Below are 15,017 nucleotides of genomic sequence, written 5' to 3' on the forward strand. Positions count from 1 at the left end.
AAGTTCGCGACGGCCCTATGGCATGCGGCTCACTCCCTCGGAGCGTGGTCAGGCTGAAATCGGGTTCCCCTGTCAGCACTGTACAGAACGTGGGATCCTTCCGGACGTAGAGGAGCATTCCGAGCACGTTTCCCCTTCACTTCCATGTCAGACAGATCAGTCCTTCCATTCGAGGCATCTGGATGGTCGGCCCCAGTATGAACTACTCCGCACAACGGCAGCTCCGAGGCGTCGACGGACGAGACTAGGCAGGGAAGAGATGGCCACTACTTGACGCACGATCAGACGAGGGGGGACAGCAGCACGGATTTGCCGTGGATCAATCTGGTTGAGGAGTAGGTGGACGGCAAAGACCGTCGGTCATCCTTGTCCTACCAGTCCCATCCTGCCTACTATGGGCCTCACACTTTACCGAACCGTATACCAAAGAGATGGGACGACTGCCCTTACTAAAGCACTGGCGCTGACACACGAACGATCAAGGTCTGCCCGTGCTCACTTGATCACTCAATCGTTCTGCCTCTCTCACAATCCAAAATCGTCGCTGTTCTCCTAGCGAGTGTGGGAAGGGAGAGCCCTGGAAAGCAAAGCGCCGTCAGCTGGGCACTCAGCACGGCCAACCTTGCGGTTCAATAAACGTCCGTCGACGTTGACTCTGCTTGGAGACTGCGCGGCATTCGACCAGAAGGGGGTGGACACTGACCGTTTGTGGGCAGAAAACCTCGTTCATCACCTGATATATCACCTTATGAACTGGACAGAGTGGGCTTCAAAGAGGCCGGCATGGCACGCGCCAGATATCCAAGTTGGCCTGCCGTATATTCGATTCTGTTGCGAATGGACATCTAGGGTGAAGGCCTGCGCCACCCCTAAAGGAGGCATACACCACCGGAAGGGGAAAATGTCAAAGACTTGGGCTCTTGTCGCCAAGGAGATGGTCTCCAGGTACATCCTTTCACGCCATCCCCAGTCGCTTTTACCGAGAAGAGATGGAGCACCACAAGACGCAACAACATGTGAGTAGCAGTTTGTCCCGGCACACGTCAAGTGGCCGCCACCCTGGATGCCGTTGAAATCTCAGAGAAGAACGTGCGCGGCGACTGGCCTGTCAGCAGCAGCAGCAGCTTAAGGGGAAACGCAGATGCAATGGATTTTGCTTGTGATGATATTCGTCACTTCGGTTCCCTCGAGGCGAGTAGCACTGGCTCGCTAGGCTTGTGCTTACCGAGACCTTAGCGCTGGGCCATCGAAGGCTGTTCGGCACGACGCACAAGCGCCTGGATTGGACAACCCGCGTGGCGATCTCTGACGCGGGTGATTTACTGGGAGGGTGTACGTGTACCTGGAATGGAGATGCAGTATGATGCTACATTGCCTCAAAGCAAAGCTAAGGAGGCAAAGGCACTCATCAAGCTCGTGCCCACTGTCAGGCCATCCAGCTTCCTCCATCTCCGGGGCTAGTCTACATCTGCATCGGCTTATCGATGGGAACGAGACGCCGGCGAACAAGGTACTTTTGAGATGGCGCCGTTTGAGGGTGGATGCCTCGACTCCTCCTCGTGGATATCTTTCCCTTTTTCCCATCATTATTACTCCGGTCAATCTCATCTTTCCTTCGTTGTCGGTTTGGGTAGATGATCGACAGAACGGAGTCTGCGACATTTTCCTCCATTATCCACGAGAATGGGCAAACACGCTTCAGAGAAGCGAAATTCTCCCAGCTGGCGGCGGCGGGCTTGCGGGTATCCTGCATGGCTCCGCTGCTGCTGCTGCTGCTGGGCTAGTTTCATCGTCTTCAATCGAGGGTATATCGTGCGCTCGAAACGGGGGCCTACAGTAAACCTGGAACAGAGCATCCCCTTCTCCAAGAAGAATACCTGAAACCCATGGTCCATGGGTTCAGGTCCATGGGTTCAAGAATGAGGATGGATACCAGGAACGAACAATACATACTACCAGATTACTGTTTACAGTACACAGGACAGACAGGAGAAGATTGTCGGCCTGCTCACGAGGAGCATCACACCACCTGGTTCCACTGGAAGGGAAACCAGGGCTTCCCTGACTGACTGACTGACTGACTCACTCACTCACTCACTCTGTCCTTTGGTGTTTCCCATGAACCAGGTCACCATTATGACTCTCTCATAGTCCAGGCAGACAAACCCCTCGGAGGTGAGACGTGAGCCGGACGACGACGATGACAAGGCTGCGCAAGGCCCCCCTGTTTCCTCCTCAAAGCACGTTTCAGAATGAGCGTCAAGACGAAATGGATATTATTATTACGACGGACCCAGCCGGCCAGCCGCGCGATCCCACTCGGCTTCGGGGCATTTTCATTCCAGTAATATTAGGTAGTCGGTCCCAGACAAAAACGTTGAAGGGCAGATCCAATCCACCCACTACTTGTTACCACTTTCTTCCTCCAAGCGAGATGACCCGTGCGCTGTTTTCTATTTTCTATTTTCTATCTCGTTTGTTCGGCCGAACGTCCCCCCGAGACCGGTGTGTGCGCCCTTTTTGTCGTGCAGCACGGACCTCCTCCTCCTCCTCGAAGCATACTGCGTACCTATACCGACTAGTAGTGGTGGTGGAGGGAGGGGGGGACATCAAGTATCGTCCACCAAGACTGACTCTTCTCTTTTCTCACTTCTCGCCAGCTCGGCCTCAGTCAGGCTCAGGCTCAGGGCTCAGCCAAAGCAAGCAAACTCGGATATGGCGAGTAAATTCATCCGGGCCCGAGAGCGAGGCCCCGGGTGTGCGACCTGACTATGTACATACATAACTATGTGAGTAATTACTCGTTTAGGTCCTAATGGGTGCAAGTACCCAGTGACCCTTTCTTGGGTATCTCTCTCATCGAATAACAATGTCCCCCCTGTTCCCACCGACCCGGAAAAGGGTAATACAACATGTTTGTTCCGGAGGATGATCAGTATTTCAGTAGATAGGTATGGACCTCGTCGTATGTATGAAGAGCCCCCTCGAAAATTCCATAAATCCCCCAAACCAAACTCTTGGGCCGACACACTGTGCTGGGCTCAGTACAGTAGTGCTGCAATGCAGCCAACCAACCAACAGCCGGTCGCTTCCTCCTCCATCGTACTCTCCATAACTATGTATGTACATTTGAAATACTTGTTCTGTAGCAGCAGCTACGCAGAACCGAGTCCTTGGTACGCGGAGTCCCCAAGGTTCACAACGGCCGGCTTTCGTTCGATGTCAGGAAATGATCGTCGCCGTCCGTGCATCAATCCATCATCCATCCGTCGCTGCTCCCCCTCCAGCCATTGGCGTGAACGAAAGAAAAACCCAGTCTGGCGCCCGCAGTAAGTAAGTACAGTAGCATTATTATTAGTGCGCTTGGCCCGGGGCCTCCGGGTCACTACCGCTCCAGCATGTCCCGTATGATACCTATTATGCATGTACCAACCCAAAACCCACAAAAGAACGCTCGCTTCCCCCTGGTTTTGCTCTTCGAAATCTCGCTTGGTCCGTGCGCAGCACAACGGCAGTAACGGCGGGACATACTACTATGACTACTACTAACTATTAGGTAGTTTGTTGGCTCCTCTCATCTCCTCTCTCCCACCGCCGTGGTCCGCCGAGACGGACCGATCCTCCCGCTAAAGGCCCCGTCACTCCCGTCCAGCGACTTAGCGGCGACTTCGACTGGGTTGACTGATGCTGGAACTGCTGGGGGGGGTTTTTCGAGGCACGAGAGATCAGTGACGGTTGTGTGGTACAAGTTCTTGTTGTTGTTATCTATCTATGTATTATCTGGTGCATGCAGGCAACGAACCTACAATAGTACTGTACGCAGTACCTCTATACATCTAACGTGTGGGAAGACCAGGTGACGACAGCGTGTGCGCGAAACGACGTCCAACCTCGACTCTTGCATCAATCCACCCTCTCAAGAACCCGTTAGAGGGAAAAGAGCAGGAAGCTCGGTCCTTCATCAGATAGATATTGCGTATATTCTCGTAAATGGCTCTCTCTCTCTCTCTTTGGGTGGATCCTCGCAAACAGACAGACTCCACCCTCACAGACAGACATGACCTCTTCTATCATCTTTTTCTTGTCGAGTTGGTCTCTCCTCTGCCCCTCTCCCTCCCCTCTGCTTTAGTCTGAATAATGCTGAGATCGTCCCGTGGACCACCCCATGCCCACCCCGGTGCTGGACCAAGGATGGACGGCGGATCAAGAAAGACCTGTGCGGAGCAGGGCGGAGACGGACGAAGATACACACCCTGGCGAATACCGGACAAGGGTTTTTAGCAGTGTCTGGGATGGATCGACGGGTGTGAAACAGACGGGCATGAGTGCAGAGAGCAAACGAGTCCCCAGTTTCTACCTGCTGGAGACGTCCTGAGAAATAGATGCGTCGGAACTCGTCCTGCTCTGTTTCAAGCTGACCCGCAAGGATCGGAATGTTGCACAGACAGACAAAAAGATTGCCAGGATTAGCATGATCAGCATGATCGGCATACTCACACTCGTCGTGGACACCTCTCATGAAGGATGCGAGGTCATGAGGGCTCTCGTCATTCCTCTCTCGTCCTCTTCACTCTCATCTCCGGTGTCGCCTTCCTCGGACTCTTCTTCATCCGTCTCTTCGCTCTCCGTCTCCTCTTCGGACCCTTCTTCCTCTTCCCCTTCTTCTTCTTCTTCCTCCTCCCCTTCGCTCTCGGCCAGCCAATCGTCGAGAGTCCGAGGCTTCGCGTTCGCCTTGGTTGTTCCTGCCGCAACAACCTTCTCCAACCCCCTCTCCTTAACAGCTTCATCTAACCTCCGGCTTGCAGCGACGGAGCTTGCGGTCCTTGCGCCAATGGGTACGTATTCGTCTTTCTCGCCACGGTCGCCCGCGTCTCTGAGCTTAGGATCGGGCTCGAGCCCTTCACTCACCCACTCCGGAAGTTGCTCGTAGCCTGGCAGGCCCAAAATACCCGCCACGTCGGTACCCAGGACGAGGGTGGTACTACCTAACATCAGACCTTTCCGACTTTCCGAGGGAGAGGGCGAGTGTGGAACTGGCTTGGGTGCCAGAAGGAGTAGAGCTGCCAGTTGGGTGGATGTGGGGTTGGCGAGCAGAGCTTTAAAAAGCCGTGCTCGGTCACGAAGGTCGTACGACGTGTCGTAGCGTGCCAGGAGCTGAACATAGTCCCATAGCTTGGAGATAGGGTGGTCCAAGTTGGCGGAGACGTGCGATTCCTCTGTCGGATCGCCTTGAGATTCGGCAACCTCCCTCTCACCACGAGAACCGGCAGTCTCCCTTTGCAAGAACAGCAGGTAAACTTTTGCAGCCAGTAAGACAATCTGTTGTTTGGCAGATTCACTCTCATCCGCAAACCCTTTGGCCAGTATGCGCAAAACATCAGGCGCTATGTTGTTGTCGGGATCGAGGCTCGCGAATTCCCCCACGAGCCATATGATTGTCGCTCGAGCCTCGGGGCTCGTGGTCTTATCCAAGTTTCTCGCCAGGCGCACCACAGTCTTTCGGTGGGAGGCAGGATCCTGTTGAATCAGATGGCGCATGACGGTGAGCACTTCAGAGACCAGAATATTGTCGAAGCTGGATATTTGGTTCAGAAGAACCTGGAAGCATCGGTGAGCGTCCTGCGGATCAGATTGTGCGCATCGCCCAATCGCACGGACTGATTCGCGTGTCAGCTCGACGTCCGCCGAATGAGAAAAGTGCTCCAGCTCGCTTAGGATGATGGACTTGAGGTGTAATGCAGCATGTGCAAAGATGAGGGTCTGGAGTTCGATCTTCAATTTCCATATCTGTGGAGAATCTTGTGCCCGGATCAGAAAATGTGACGCGTAAGAGACAAATAGGTCGGGCGCCGACAAAGCAACCAGCACAATATTGAAGAGGGCCACTTCCTGCACTTCGGGAGGTCCGCGCATCAGTCCGATCAATGGGCCGACGGCTTCTCGAAGGTATTCCGGGGTGCCCAGGTACAAAAAGCAACTGGTCACCGACATGACAACCGCTGCACTTCGGCTTTGTAAGAGAGGTTTGCAAGCTTTCAGAAATAGTTCCAGATCTGGATCCAGCTTCTCTACCACCTCGCCTGTCTCGACAGTCTCTTCAGACTCATCCTCGTAAAACCCCTTTTTGTTGACTTTGGTGACTTTTTGGGTCTTACGGGGAAAGCACCGTCGACTGTAGAACAAGAGAAGCTTCAAGGTGGCTAACTGACTCCATTCATCCATGTCGACCAGTTTCTTGACGAGACTCCTGTAATGCACGTGTATCAGGTCGATGCGATCCGGACACACCTCGAGAAATGCCTGAACTGCTGGACCCACCACGAAATACTGCTTGTCCCCCAACAGCGTGGAAATGTAGTCGAGCAGTTGCGGGAGAGTATTCGGGTCGAGGTTATAGCATTTCGGGATTGCGAGAGCAGCGGCCTTGCGCACGTGAGGGCTCATGTCCCCCACGCCCCGTTTGATAGCCAGAGAAACGATCTGGCTGATAACCGGTACTCGCATCCCAGACATGGTGCGCAGGGCCAGGGCTCGCACCTGTGGATTCTGGTCGGTGAGGGACTTTTGGATGGCATTGACGGAAAGCAAAGCCAAATCGGGGTCCGACTCGGCGTAATGCAACAGATAGATGTACACGAGCTTCTTGACTTCTAGGTTGGGGTTCGCAACATTCTTGACAACCGACGAGAAGTACGGTAGACACGGTCTATTTTGGTACATCATCTGAGCGGTGGTCAGCAAAGAGGCATCGTTGAAGCTGGGGCGAGGGTTAAAATCGCACAGAGACCACTCTTTTCAAGCCATCAAGGATATCGCGGTCACTTCTGCTGTCCAGAAGAGCCTTGAGCTTGACGAACGGCATGTTGTTTCGAGCAGAAGAGCTTCCTCCTTTGATGGCCTTGGATATGCTTTGGGCAGCCTCGACCGTCAGGTCTCGTGCTTGGGTTGGGTCAGCGTACTGCAACCACGAAGAATCCATGATGGTGACCGACCTGGGTCCATCAGGGACGAGATGCGAGAGATGGAATCCATCTTGTCGAGAGCCTAGTGTCGCAGTCGTCCTGTATCACCGGAACATGGTTGTGTAACCCGAAGTCCTCCAGTTGCAGAAAGAATGATGCGATGTGATGTTTGTCGAGGACATGACGCCGGCGACAAGCATGCCAAGCCTTATAACTCCGAAAAGGGCCTCCGCTCCGAGTGCCAAGACACAACGTTGATGGACCTCAAGAGAAGAGAGGCATCACCACGGCACCACGTTCGATCTGTAGTTGGTTTTCTGCAGGACCTACAGTATCTCAGGACGCAGCTCATAGGCTTCAAGCGGAGGAACCCTCGATATCTGCACGAGACAATGGCCAAAGGGACTAAGCACGGCTCTCCCCCAATCACTCCTTCATGAACTCCATCATCACCACTTACGACTACGAACTTGAGGTGCTCGAGGACGTCCTCAAAGAGTCAACTGATACACCGGCAGACTTGGTGGTGTGTTCTTCCAAGGGGGATTTTTTGGACCAGCTCGTCGCCCAGCTTGACCAGTTACCCGTTCAATCCGAAAGGCAGACACCACCACTACAGGAAGAGGTGAACACTCAGCCCGAGGACGGCTTGCCTGAACCCAGACACATTCTCCTCTCACACACTCTGCATATCTTGGCCACAAGCCAACTCGTCAATCTGGTCTTCTGTCCCACCATTCCTGTGCTCCGAGGCTATCTCTCTGGCTATGTCTCAAGCACAGTCGCCCAGCCTCCAGGTCCCATCATAATCCTGAATCTGCTGGCCATGCACCACGGAACGTCTGAATTCACCTTACAAGGCCTCTCTCAGACACTGGCCACCGCAGTTTCTGCCGCTCACCGAACGAATCACGTGCTGAAGCTGGTGGAATGTAAGGATATTAATGATCCTGCGAACCCAAATCGGGGTCCGGGTCTTTGGCAGGCCGAAGTCCAGCTGCTCAGTGCGGCGATCAAGATAGGAGAGCCAGGTCAAAGCTGGGGACGACGCACCATTCCGGTCATGAGGATCGCATCACGATGGTTCCGAGTAGACGAACAGCACGAACGGCGCCGACAGGAGCATAGTCCAGTAGTTCGTGCCAGGGACGACCCAGAAGATGAAATGCTTGTTTGAAGGGCACAAGGGAAAGATTCTTGCTAATTTGGCCCATACAACCCAAAAACCTAGTGGCGAGCCAACACAACCGGGTATCTTCAACAACGACCAACCAAGTCCTTCATAAACGTCGTGACAAATGGCAACAGATCACATGCTTTGCTCCATCTCGGTAATGTACAACTTGATGTGGGATTCAAGTTTGAGGTACTCCTCGTGCGCCGAGTGGACCTCTTGTTCGATGTTCTCCTTAAGATCGGCCATCTAAGTGCTGGTTAGCAAGATCCACCCGTCCAAATTTCACGCTGGATCGACTCTCACCTTCTTCTCGGTCTGCTCGATCCGGACTTTCCTTCTCTCCATCTCCCGGCCCTTGTCAGCCCGCTCGTCCCTGAGCTGCTTCTGAATCTCTCTCAGCTCGTCCATCTTGGCCTTGTTGGTCTCATCTCGGTCCTTGTGCTTCCGACGCAACTCTTCGATACGTTCTTCCCACTTCTTCAGCTGCCGCTGGAGCAGCTTCTCATTTTGCTCCACCTCGCGCACATTGTTCCCCCGCTCGGCAAGAGCATCGCGGTTCTTGGCCGCTCGCGCGTCTTCCTCCTCCTCCTTCTGCAGCTCCACTGCGATCTCTTCCAGAACTTTGACACACGCCTGTACGTCATTTTGAACAACATTAAAACTGTCCCCTGATGTCTGGAGGGCGCGGCATCTGCGCTCCAACGCATCGATCTGGGCCTTCTCGCGCACCAGGTTGTCCGACAGCTCCGTCAGGGTGCTCTGCAAGGCAGCCGGACTCTGTAAAACGTACGGTCTTAACTTCTCGCTTTCTTGCCGTGCTCGTACTAGTCTTTCGGTCTTCTCCTCCAACATTGCCTGGGAGCGTGATTTCTCGGCTTTGGCGCGCTCGAGCTGCTCTGCTACTCGTTCCTGACCTTTTCGAAGCTCCAGCAACCGCGCCTTCAATTCGTCGTTGCGTCGCATCTTCTCCTTGACGGCGACCTCCATTGCCTTTCTATTGCGCCTCATCTCTTCCAGTCTCTGCTCCATATCCTGATTCTCGGTGTACAGCGTCTCGATCCGGGCCTTTGTGGTCTCGGCCTTGTTGAAGTTTTCGTCTATTACGCTGGTGTGAGTTTCCCGGAACCGAATAAAGTTGATGGTGTACGAAAGGATCTTGACGAGTCGATCGTGGGTCGGACGGACGAGGTCGTTGAACGAGAAATCATGGACACCGCACTGTTCAAGCATGTTGCGCAGTTGTACGAAGAAGCCCATGAGCAGCCTCGTCTCTGCAGGCACTAGGTCAGGAAACTCAGAGCAGACGTCTTCGGCGGCAGCGCGCAGGGCAGGATCAAGGGTGTCTCTCGTGGCATTCATGACCAGTTCGCCGAGGTGCTCGAACACCATTTGGATGACTTGCGGATTCGGTCTCAGGATGTCGGAAGGTTGGAAGGGGATGCCCATTTCGCTGATACATGAGGCGATCTCCTTCTCAGACTGTAGTAGACGCCGTCAGCACGTCTTTTGTGGACATTGTTCGCAGACAACAAACCAGTCGCATAAAATCAGCGGGGTCCTCCTCCTTCTTCTTGACCCGCTGCTGTTGCTGCAGCGAGGTACGGTATTGGGAGTTCATGTTGACCGTGGAAGGTGTATCAGGTGTATCGTTTCTGCGTCAGTCTATAGAAGGTGGAAATGGAAAAGGGAAACATCAAAACGACGAACTGAACCTCAATGACGGGAATGGGAATTGCTTTGTTGACAAGTCCCGAATAGGAATAGTTTGCGGGGGTTGCAGTCCCCCCACGCCAAGACCATGTGACAAGGCTCTGATGGAGCCTTGTTGAAATAAACTGTTTCCATACAAATTCAAATTCCACGAACCAGTTTGCCAACATCACATTCCACGCAACATCCGGAGGTATTTTGCATGAAGCTACAGCTGTGTACTGTCGAGAAATAAAGATACTTCACCATGGCGGCTGGTGAGTGCCATCCACCCCCCAATCCATGTTTCCCCCTCCTATGACTCAACCGACTCTACATGGCCCTAGACAATATCTTCAGCACGAGTCCGAGTCCTGGAGGGAACTTGAGGTCCTGGTTGAGATGGAAATCCGTCGCAGCGTTCTATGCAAATACTCTGCGGTTGCCTTGTGAATCCACTAATCATTCCACCCTCCCAGTACCAGCATCAATCTCGCCCACGGCGTCCACCCCCTCAGCAGCCGAAGGGTCGCCATCGACGACATTCGACATTGTCGCGTCCTACAACTCGCTGATCGAGAGTGACCCAAACATCACACCTCCGATCGCGGCCATTGAATCGCTGATCAACCTCCTTGCAACGTCGCCCTTGACCACCATCTCTGAAACCCTCGCCCTGCTGTCAAGTCACTCCCGAAGACTGCTGGAGTCGCAGCGTAACCCGATTCCACTCTCTGCGGGAACAGAGCTGTTCCAGCGTTATTTGATCAGCTCGTTCCAGCAACGGCCGTCGTCGCTAGCGACATCCGACTTCACCGCATTACGCCACCACATTATCACCCAATCGTCTCTATTTGTGAAACGAGCCAACGAGGCACGCCTCAAGATCGCCCATCACGCCTTGCCCTTCATCAGAGAGGACTCCACGATCATCACCTACGGCTATAGCCGAGTCGTCCACGCTGTGCTGACTGCTGCGGCAGAGTCAAAGCGCTCTTTCAACGTCATCTATATCCTGCCCCCCACGGGAATATCGTCGTCGCTCGCCGATTCTATCACCTCGCTTCAAAGCCTTTCCATTCCGACCACCACAATCCCGCTGCACGCCTTGACCTACGCGCTGGCGTCCCTGCCGCCCTCCACAGCTACACCGCCACAGTTCCTGATCGGCGCCACCGCGGTCTTGGAGAACGGCTCCATCGTCACGGAACTCGGCACGCACCAGATCGGGCTCATCGCCAAGTCCTGTTCCATCCCCCTGCACGTGTGCGTGGAATCGTACAAGTTTGTGGGGAACTTCCCGCTCGGGTTTGGGCCAAGTGATCTTCGAAGGATGGGGGTCGAGCAGGACGTCTTGCGCTTTTCATCCGCCAGGGGGGATACCACGCCGGCCGCTACCGCTACCGCTTCGGATTCGGACGAGGCCAGCCAGAAGACGAAGAAGCAGGAAGCGAAGTCCGGCTCCAGACCGCCGCTGTCACCAGGACACGTGGATGATTGGATGGTGGAAATCACGCCGCCGGAACTGATCTCGGCGCTTATCACGGAGAATGGCATCATGACCCCCAACGCCGTCAGCGAGGAGTTGATCAAATTGTGGTTCTGATCTCGTGGGGGGTAGCGTTTGACTCACGCGCGTGGAATCCAGAGTGCCTGCTGAGCCTATGAAGTGTTTTGCACTCAGAGCGACTCCAATGGGCGCAGCTTCGGGGTTGATGGATGAATAGGTAGATGACACACATGGTTGATGCCACGGCGGCACGTCAGCCGCGCGACGGGACTCGAGAATTGATTACCACCTGGCACGAATACGAATCCAGCCCGGTGCGAACGGGGCCGAATCGAAAAGCATAGAGAACAACGAATCGGCCCATCACAGCCATGTCGTCCCACGGGGAAAGGATACGGCCGACATGAACTCCCCTCCCTCCCCCCTGAGGTCCTCAGAGTTGTCAGAGTCCAAGTTCGATCTGGCCGCAGGGTGCCAACGTGCATGCGCGCGACCCGTGTCGCAACAGAACCAGAAGGGTAAAAAACCAATCGGGGGAGACGCGTTTCAGAGGCAGAGCAGACAAGATTGTGGTGGCGGTGGCACGGAGACTTGTATCATCAACACCATCCTTATCATCCCACACGCAGGTCCGGATGTTAAGCAAGCAAGGTTGCACACAGCAGCAAGCCTTGTTTGGTTAGTTGGTTGGGTTGGTTGGGTCGACGATGGATGGCGAGAGAGCAAGCACGGGTTGGTTTCATTCTGGCCCCCGGCAACGACAACGAATACGCGATCACACACCGACGCTCCTCATGTCTAAATGCACTTGCTGATTGCGAAGACATGGAGGGACGGTCCTCTGTAAGGCGTACCTTAGGCTGTCTGTCTGTCTGGGAGGACGACGTGCCAGGGCTCTGATCTCTGATATGAAGGATACAACAATCGATACACAATACGCAAAATGTCCATGACTTGCTTTCATGACTGGTCGAAGCTGGGGGAGGGTGTGGGCAGAGATATTACGGGTTTGATCCTCTCTACACATGTATGTAGCAGGACGGACAGACACGTAACCGACCATGTTGTCTACCACTCTACGCTATAAGGGGCCCTGGCCTGCCTTGCATACCCAAAAACCACTGCCTTGCCCACGAGGGTGGGAAGATATAAAAATCGTTGGAAGACCGGACGGCAGGCAGGCTCTGTGGTGGCTGCGTGCATACATACATACTCGTATGTCGCCTATAGCCTGGCTTGGCCTGGCCTGGCCTTTCTTCCTGTGTGTGTCTGTGCGTGTCTCCACCAACCGCAAGAGTTTTCCTCCGGCGCCTTGCTGTAGCAACATGCATTCGTTAAATCATTTAGAATCTTGGAATTGTTCCGCCCCCAACAATGAATGTCCGCATGCAGATTTTATGGACGAGGAACCTCTGTAGAAAGCCCCCGAGGTCAAGTGAGATCATCAATCTCACGTTCTTTGGCACGCAGCGCCGCCCGCATGACTTCTGCCTCACGCATCAGCTGCGCTCTTCTTTCCGCCCTCCAAGCGGCGCCACCTTGCTGCTCGTTCGCACCGTTGGAATTCTCTTCAGGTTGCTGCACCGCTGTAGCATCCTGTTCCTGACGACGACGACCAGCCTCCACTAATGCGGGGTCAAGTTGCATATCTCCTGCCGCTGCCGCCGCACGTTGAAGTCGAGTGGCATAGTCTTCGTTGCTGTCCTGCGCGGTACGCCGGGCTTCATCCACGGGTGATTGTGGCTCGTATCCCGTGTAGTCCACGGTTGGAGGGGGTCGTTTCCTCTTGGGCCACGGTGGGTTGTCGACAAGCATCGGCTCTCTGGCACTCGCAGGCACAACAGGCTCAGGCGAAGCCGACTGTTGTTGTTGTGGTTGTTGTTGAGACGAACTGGTCGCTGGTCTAACACCGTCCGAGTATGCTGGAACAACCCTTTTCCGTCTCTTGATCGTGGACTTCTTCATTTGTACTGGCCGATGCGACCCATGAAGTTTGTGATACAGACCGCACGCATTGCAGATGGGACGGCCTTGCTCATCACGACGCCACAGTGGAGTTACTGTTGTTCCACAGTTCTTGCACGCAACGAGCAAGGACGCATCTCCGGGAGAGGCTTGTTGCTGAGCGGTAGGACTTGGTGCGCCTGGGCTCGTTCTCAAACCAGCCTCACTCTGCGAGTCGTTCCCGTCTTCGACCGGTAAGTTGGCCATGGCCGAAGTGCTGGCGGTTCGAGCGACTCTGTTGTTGTACGCAGGGCAGCCCCCACAACCTTCGGCCCCGCCTGCTCCGTTGCACTCTCCTCCACCTGGACACGAACCGGTGGTGTGCTCTGGGACTCGGTACGGGATACTCGACGGCAGGGTTTGCGCCGATGCTGACGCCACCGATGCTGTCGGAGATGCCGTGGTTCTCTGGCGTGGACTTTCGGGAGGGGCGGCTGAGTTGGGACGCTTCAAGTTGGTCGGCCGCGGAGCGTTTCGCGTTTTGAGGTAAAGCCCACAGGCATTACATATGGTATGTCCGGTGGGAGACCGTCGCCATAACGGGGTCTTGGTCGTCCCGCAATTGCTGCAACGAGTGTTAGCCTCATCACCAGCCCGGAGCAAAGGAGGCAAGTCGGCGTGGCTCGCGGAGATGACATACCTGCAGATTTGGCCCAGAGCCGGAGCATCTCCTCGCTGCTCAGCAGGTTCCGTCGACATCGATAGCGGTGGTTCAGAGGCTTCTGGTCCGCGACTGGCTTGACCGAGGGAATGGTGGCCGTAGGCGACATCCCCCGCATTATTTTCATGGGTCGGGAGGGAGCCGTGGCGTTCACCAAGTGCCGACGACACAAGCTGATGAGCCGCATCAAGGTCTTCAGCAGAGGGCTCACGCATCAGACTTTGCCGCTCAGACCCGAAGGAGGTGCGACGCAAAGGGTCCATAGCAGCGCGTACAGCCAACATGCCGATCCAACTGTTGTGGGCGTCTGGTCAGGTGAAGGCACCCGCCATCCAGGGACAAAGCGAGCAGGCTGCAGTCAATGTTGGAAATCAACAAGGAGCGAGAGATCCGGGAGGGGGACACCCCAGGTCTCGCGGCGGCTGGATAGATACGAGAGAGAAGTGTCCCAACCAGGACGAATGTAGGCAACCTGGGTGAAAGCGATGTCGGTCAGACGAAGAGCGCTGAAGAGAGGGAGTGTGTGAGTGAGTGAGTGGTTCAGATGGCGGGCGTTGCGATGAAATATCGAGGGGTTCTCACAGGTGAGAGCGAGGTAAGTCGGCAAGTTGGATAGGAGAAAGTCGAGAAGCTGGAATTACCCATGTCAAGCAAATGGTCGCGGCAGCCTCTAAGATGGAGGGAGTGACGGCACAAATGCAGTCCAGGAGGAATTCGTGAAGCGCGACATCCACTCGACGCATGCTGCTGGGCGTAATATCAAACACCTGTCTTGTGATTGGCTGGGATGGCGTGTGAGTCTGGTCACGTGGCGGTGGGACTGTCCTAGAATTGAGCACGAAGCGTGTATCGTTAAAACAGCGACTAAATGTGACTAGAATAGGGCTAGTGGATTACGCGCTTACCGGCATACCAACTGTGCGGCTTGTGCCAGCCATTGCCTTCGTTTCGATGCAACGGTCGTCCGGGAGACACAAAGAAGTGATATGGCTCATGATCGCAAGCCGGTGTGCG

General features: G+C 54.8%; 5 protein-coding genes across 5 annotated transcripts; 2 read left to right on the forward strand and 3 right to left on the reverse strand.

Annotated features, from left to right (window-relative positions):
• Positions 1–4,515: 4,515 nt before the first annotated feature.
• On the reverse strand, positions 4,516–7,032 carry AYL99_02266 (hypothetical protein; the record flags this gene model as incomplete). Its single annotated transcript, XM_018833782.1, has 3 exons — positions 4,516–6,723; positions 6,782–6,939; positions 6,993–7,032. The coding sequence occupies 3 exons, from the start codon at positions 7,030–7,032 to the stop codon at positions 4,516–4,518; spliced, it is 2,406 nt and encodes an 801-aa protein (XP_018696406.1).
• A 366-nt stretch (positions 7,033–7,398) lies between these two features.
• On the forward strand, positions 7,399–8,139 carry AYL99_02267 (hypothetical protein; the record flags this gene model as incomplete). The annotated part of the gene is made up of 1 exon (XM_018833783.1): positions 7,399–8,139. The coding sequence occupies one exon, from the start codon at positions 7,399–7,401 to the stop codon at positions 8,137–8,139; it is 741 nt and encodes a 246-aa protein (XP_018696407.1).
• A 132-nt stretch (positions 8,140–8,271) lies between these two features.
• Positions 8,272–9,757, reverse strand: AYL99_02268 (hypothetical protein; the record flags this gene model as incomplete). The annotated part of the gene is made up of 3 exons (XM_018833784.1): positions 8,272–8,385; positions 8,443–9,618; positions 9,674–9,757. The coding sequence occupies 3 exons, from the start codon at positions 9,755–9,757 to the stop codon at positions 8,272–8,274; spliced, it is 1,374 nt and encodes a 457-aa protein (XP_018696408.1).
• Positions 9,758–10,096: 339 nt separating this feature from the next.
• On the forward strand, positions 10,097–11,434 carry AYL99_02269 (hypothetical protein; the record flags this gene model as incomplete). Its single annotated transcript, XM_018833785.1, has 2 exons — positions 10,097–10,106; positions 10,308–11,434. The coding sequence occupies 2 exons, from the start codon at positions 10,097–10,099 to the stop codon at positions 11,432–11,434; spliced, it is 1,137 nt and encodes a 378-aa protein (XP_018696409.1).
• A 1,335-nt stretch (positions 11,435–12,769) lies between these two features.
• AYL99_02270 (hypothetical protein) lies at positions 12,770–14,266 on the reverse strand (the record flags this gene model as incomplete). The annotated part of the gene is made up of 2 exons (XM_018833786.1): positions 12,770–13,907; positions 13,983–14,266. The coding sequence occupies 2 exons, from the start codon at positions 14,264–14,266 to the stop codon at positions 12,770–12,772; spliced, it is 1,422 nt and encodes a 473-aa protein (XP_018696410.1).
• Between the last annotated feature and the right edge of the window lie 751 nt (positions 14,267–15,017).

Source organism: Fonsecaea erecta (genome assembly GCF_001651985.1).
Source record: "Fonsecaea erecta strain CBS 125763 chromosome Unknown Scaff2, whole genome shotgun sequence".
Classification (NCBI taxonomy): Eukaryota; Fungi; Ascomycota; class Eurotiomycetes; order Chaetothyriales; family Herpotrichiellaceae; genus Fonsecaea; species Fonsecaea erecta.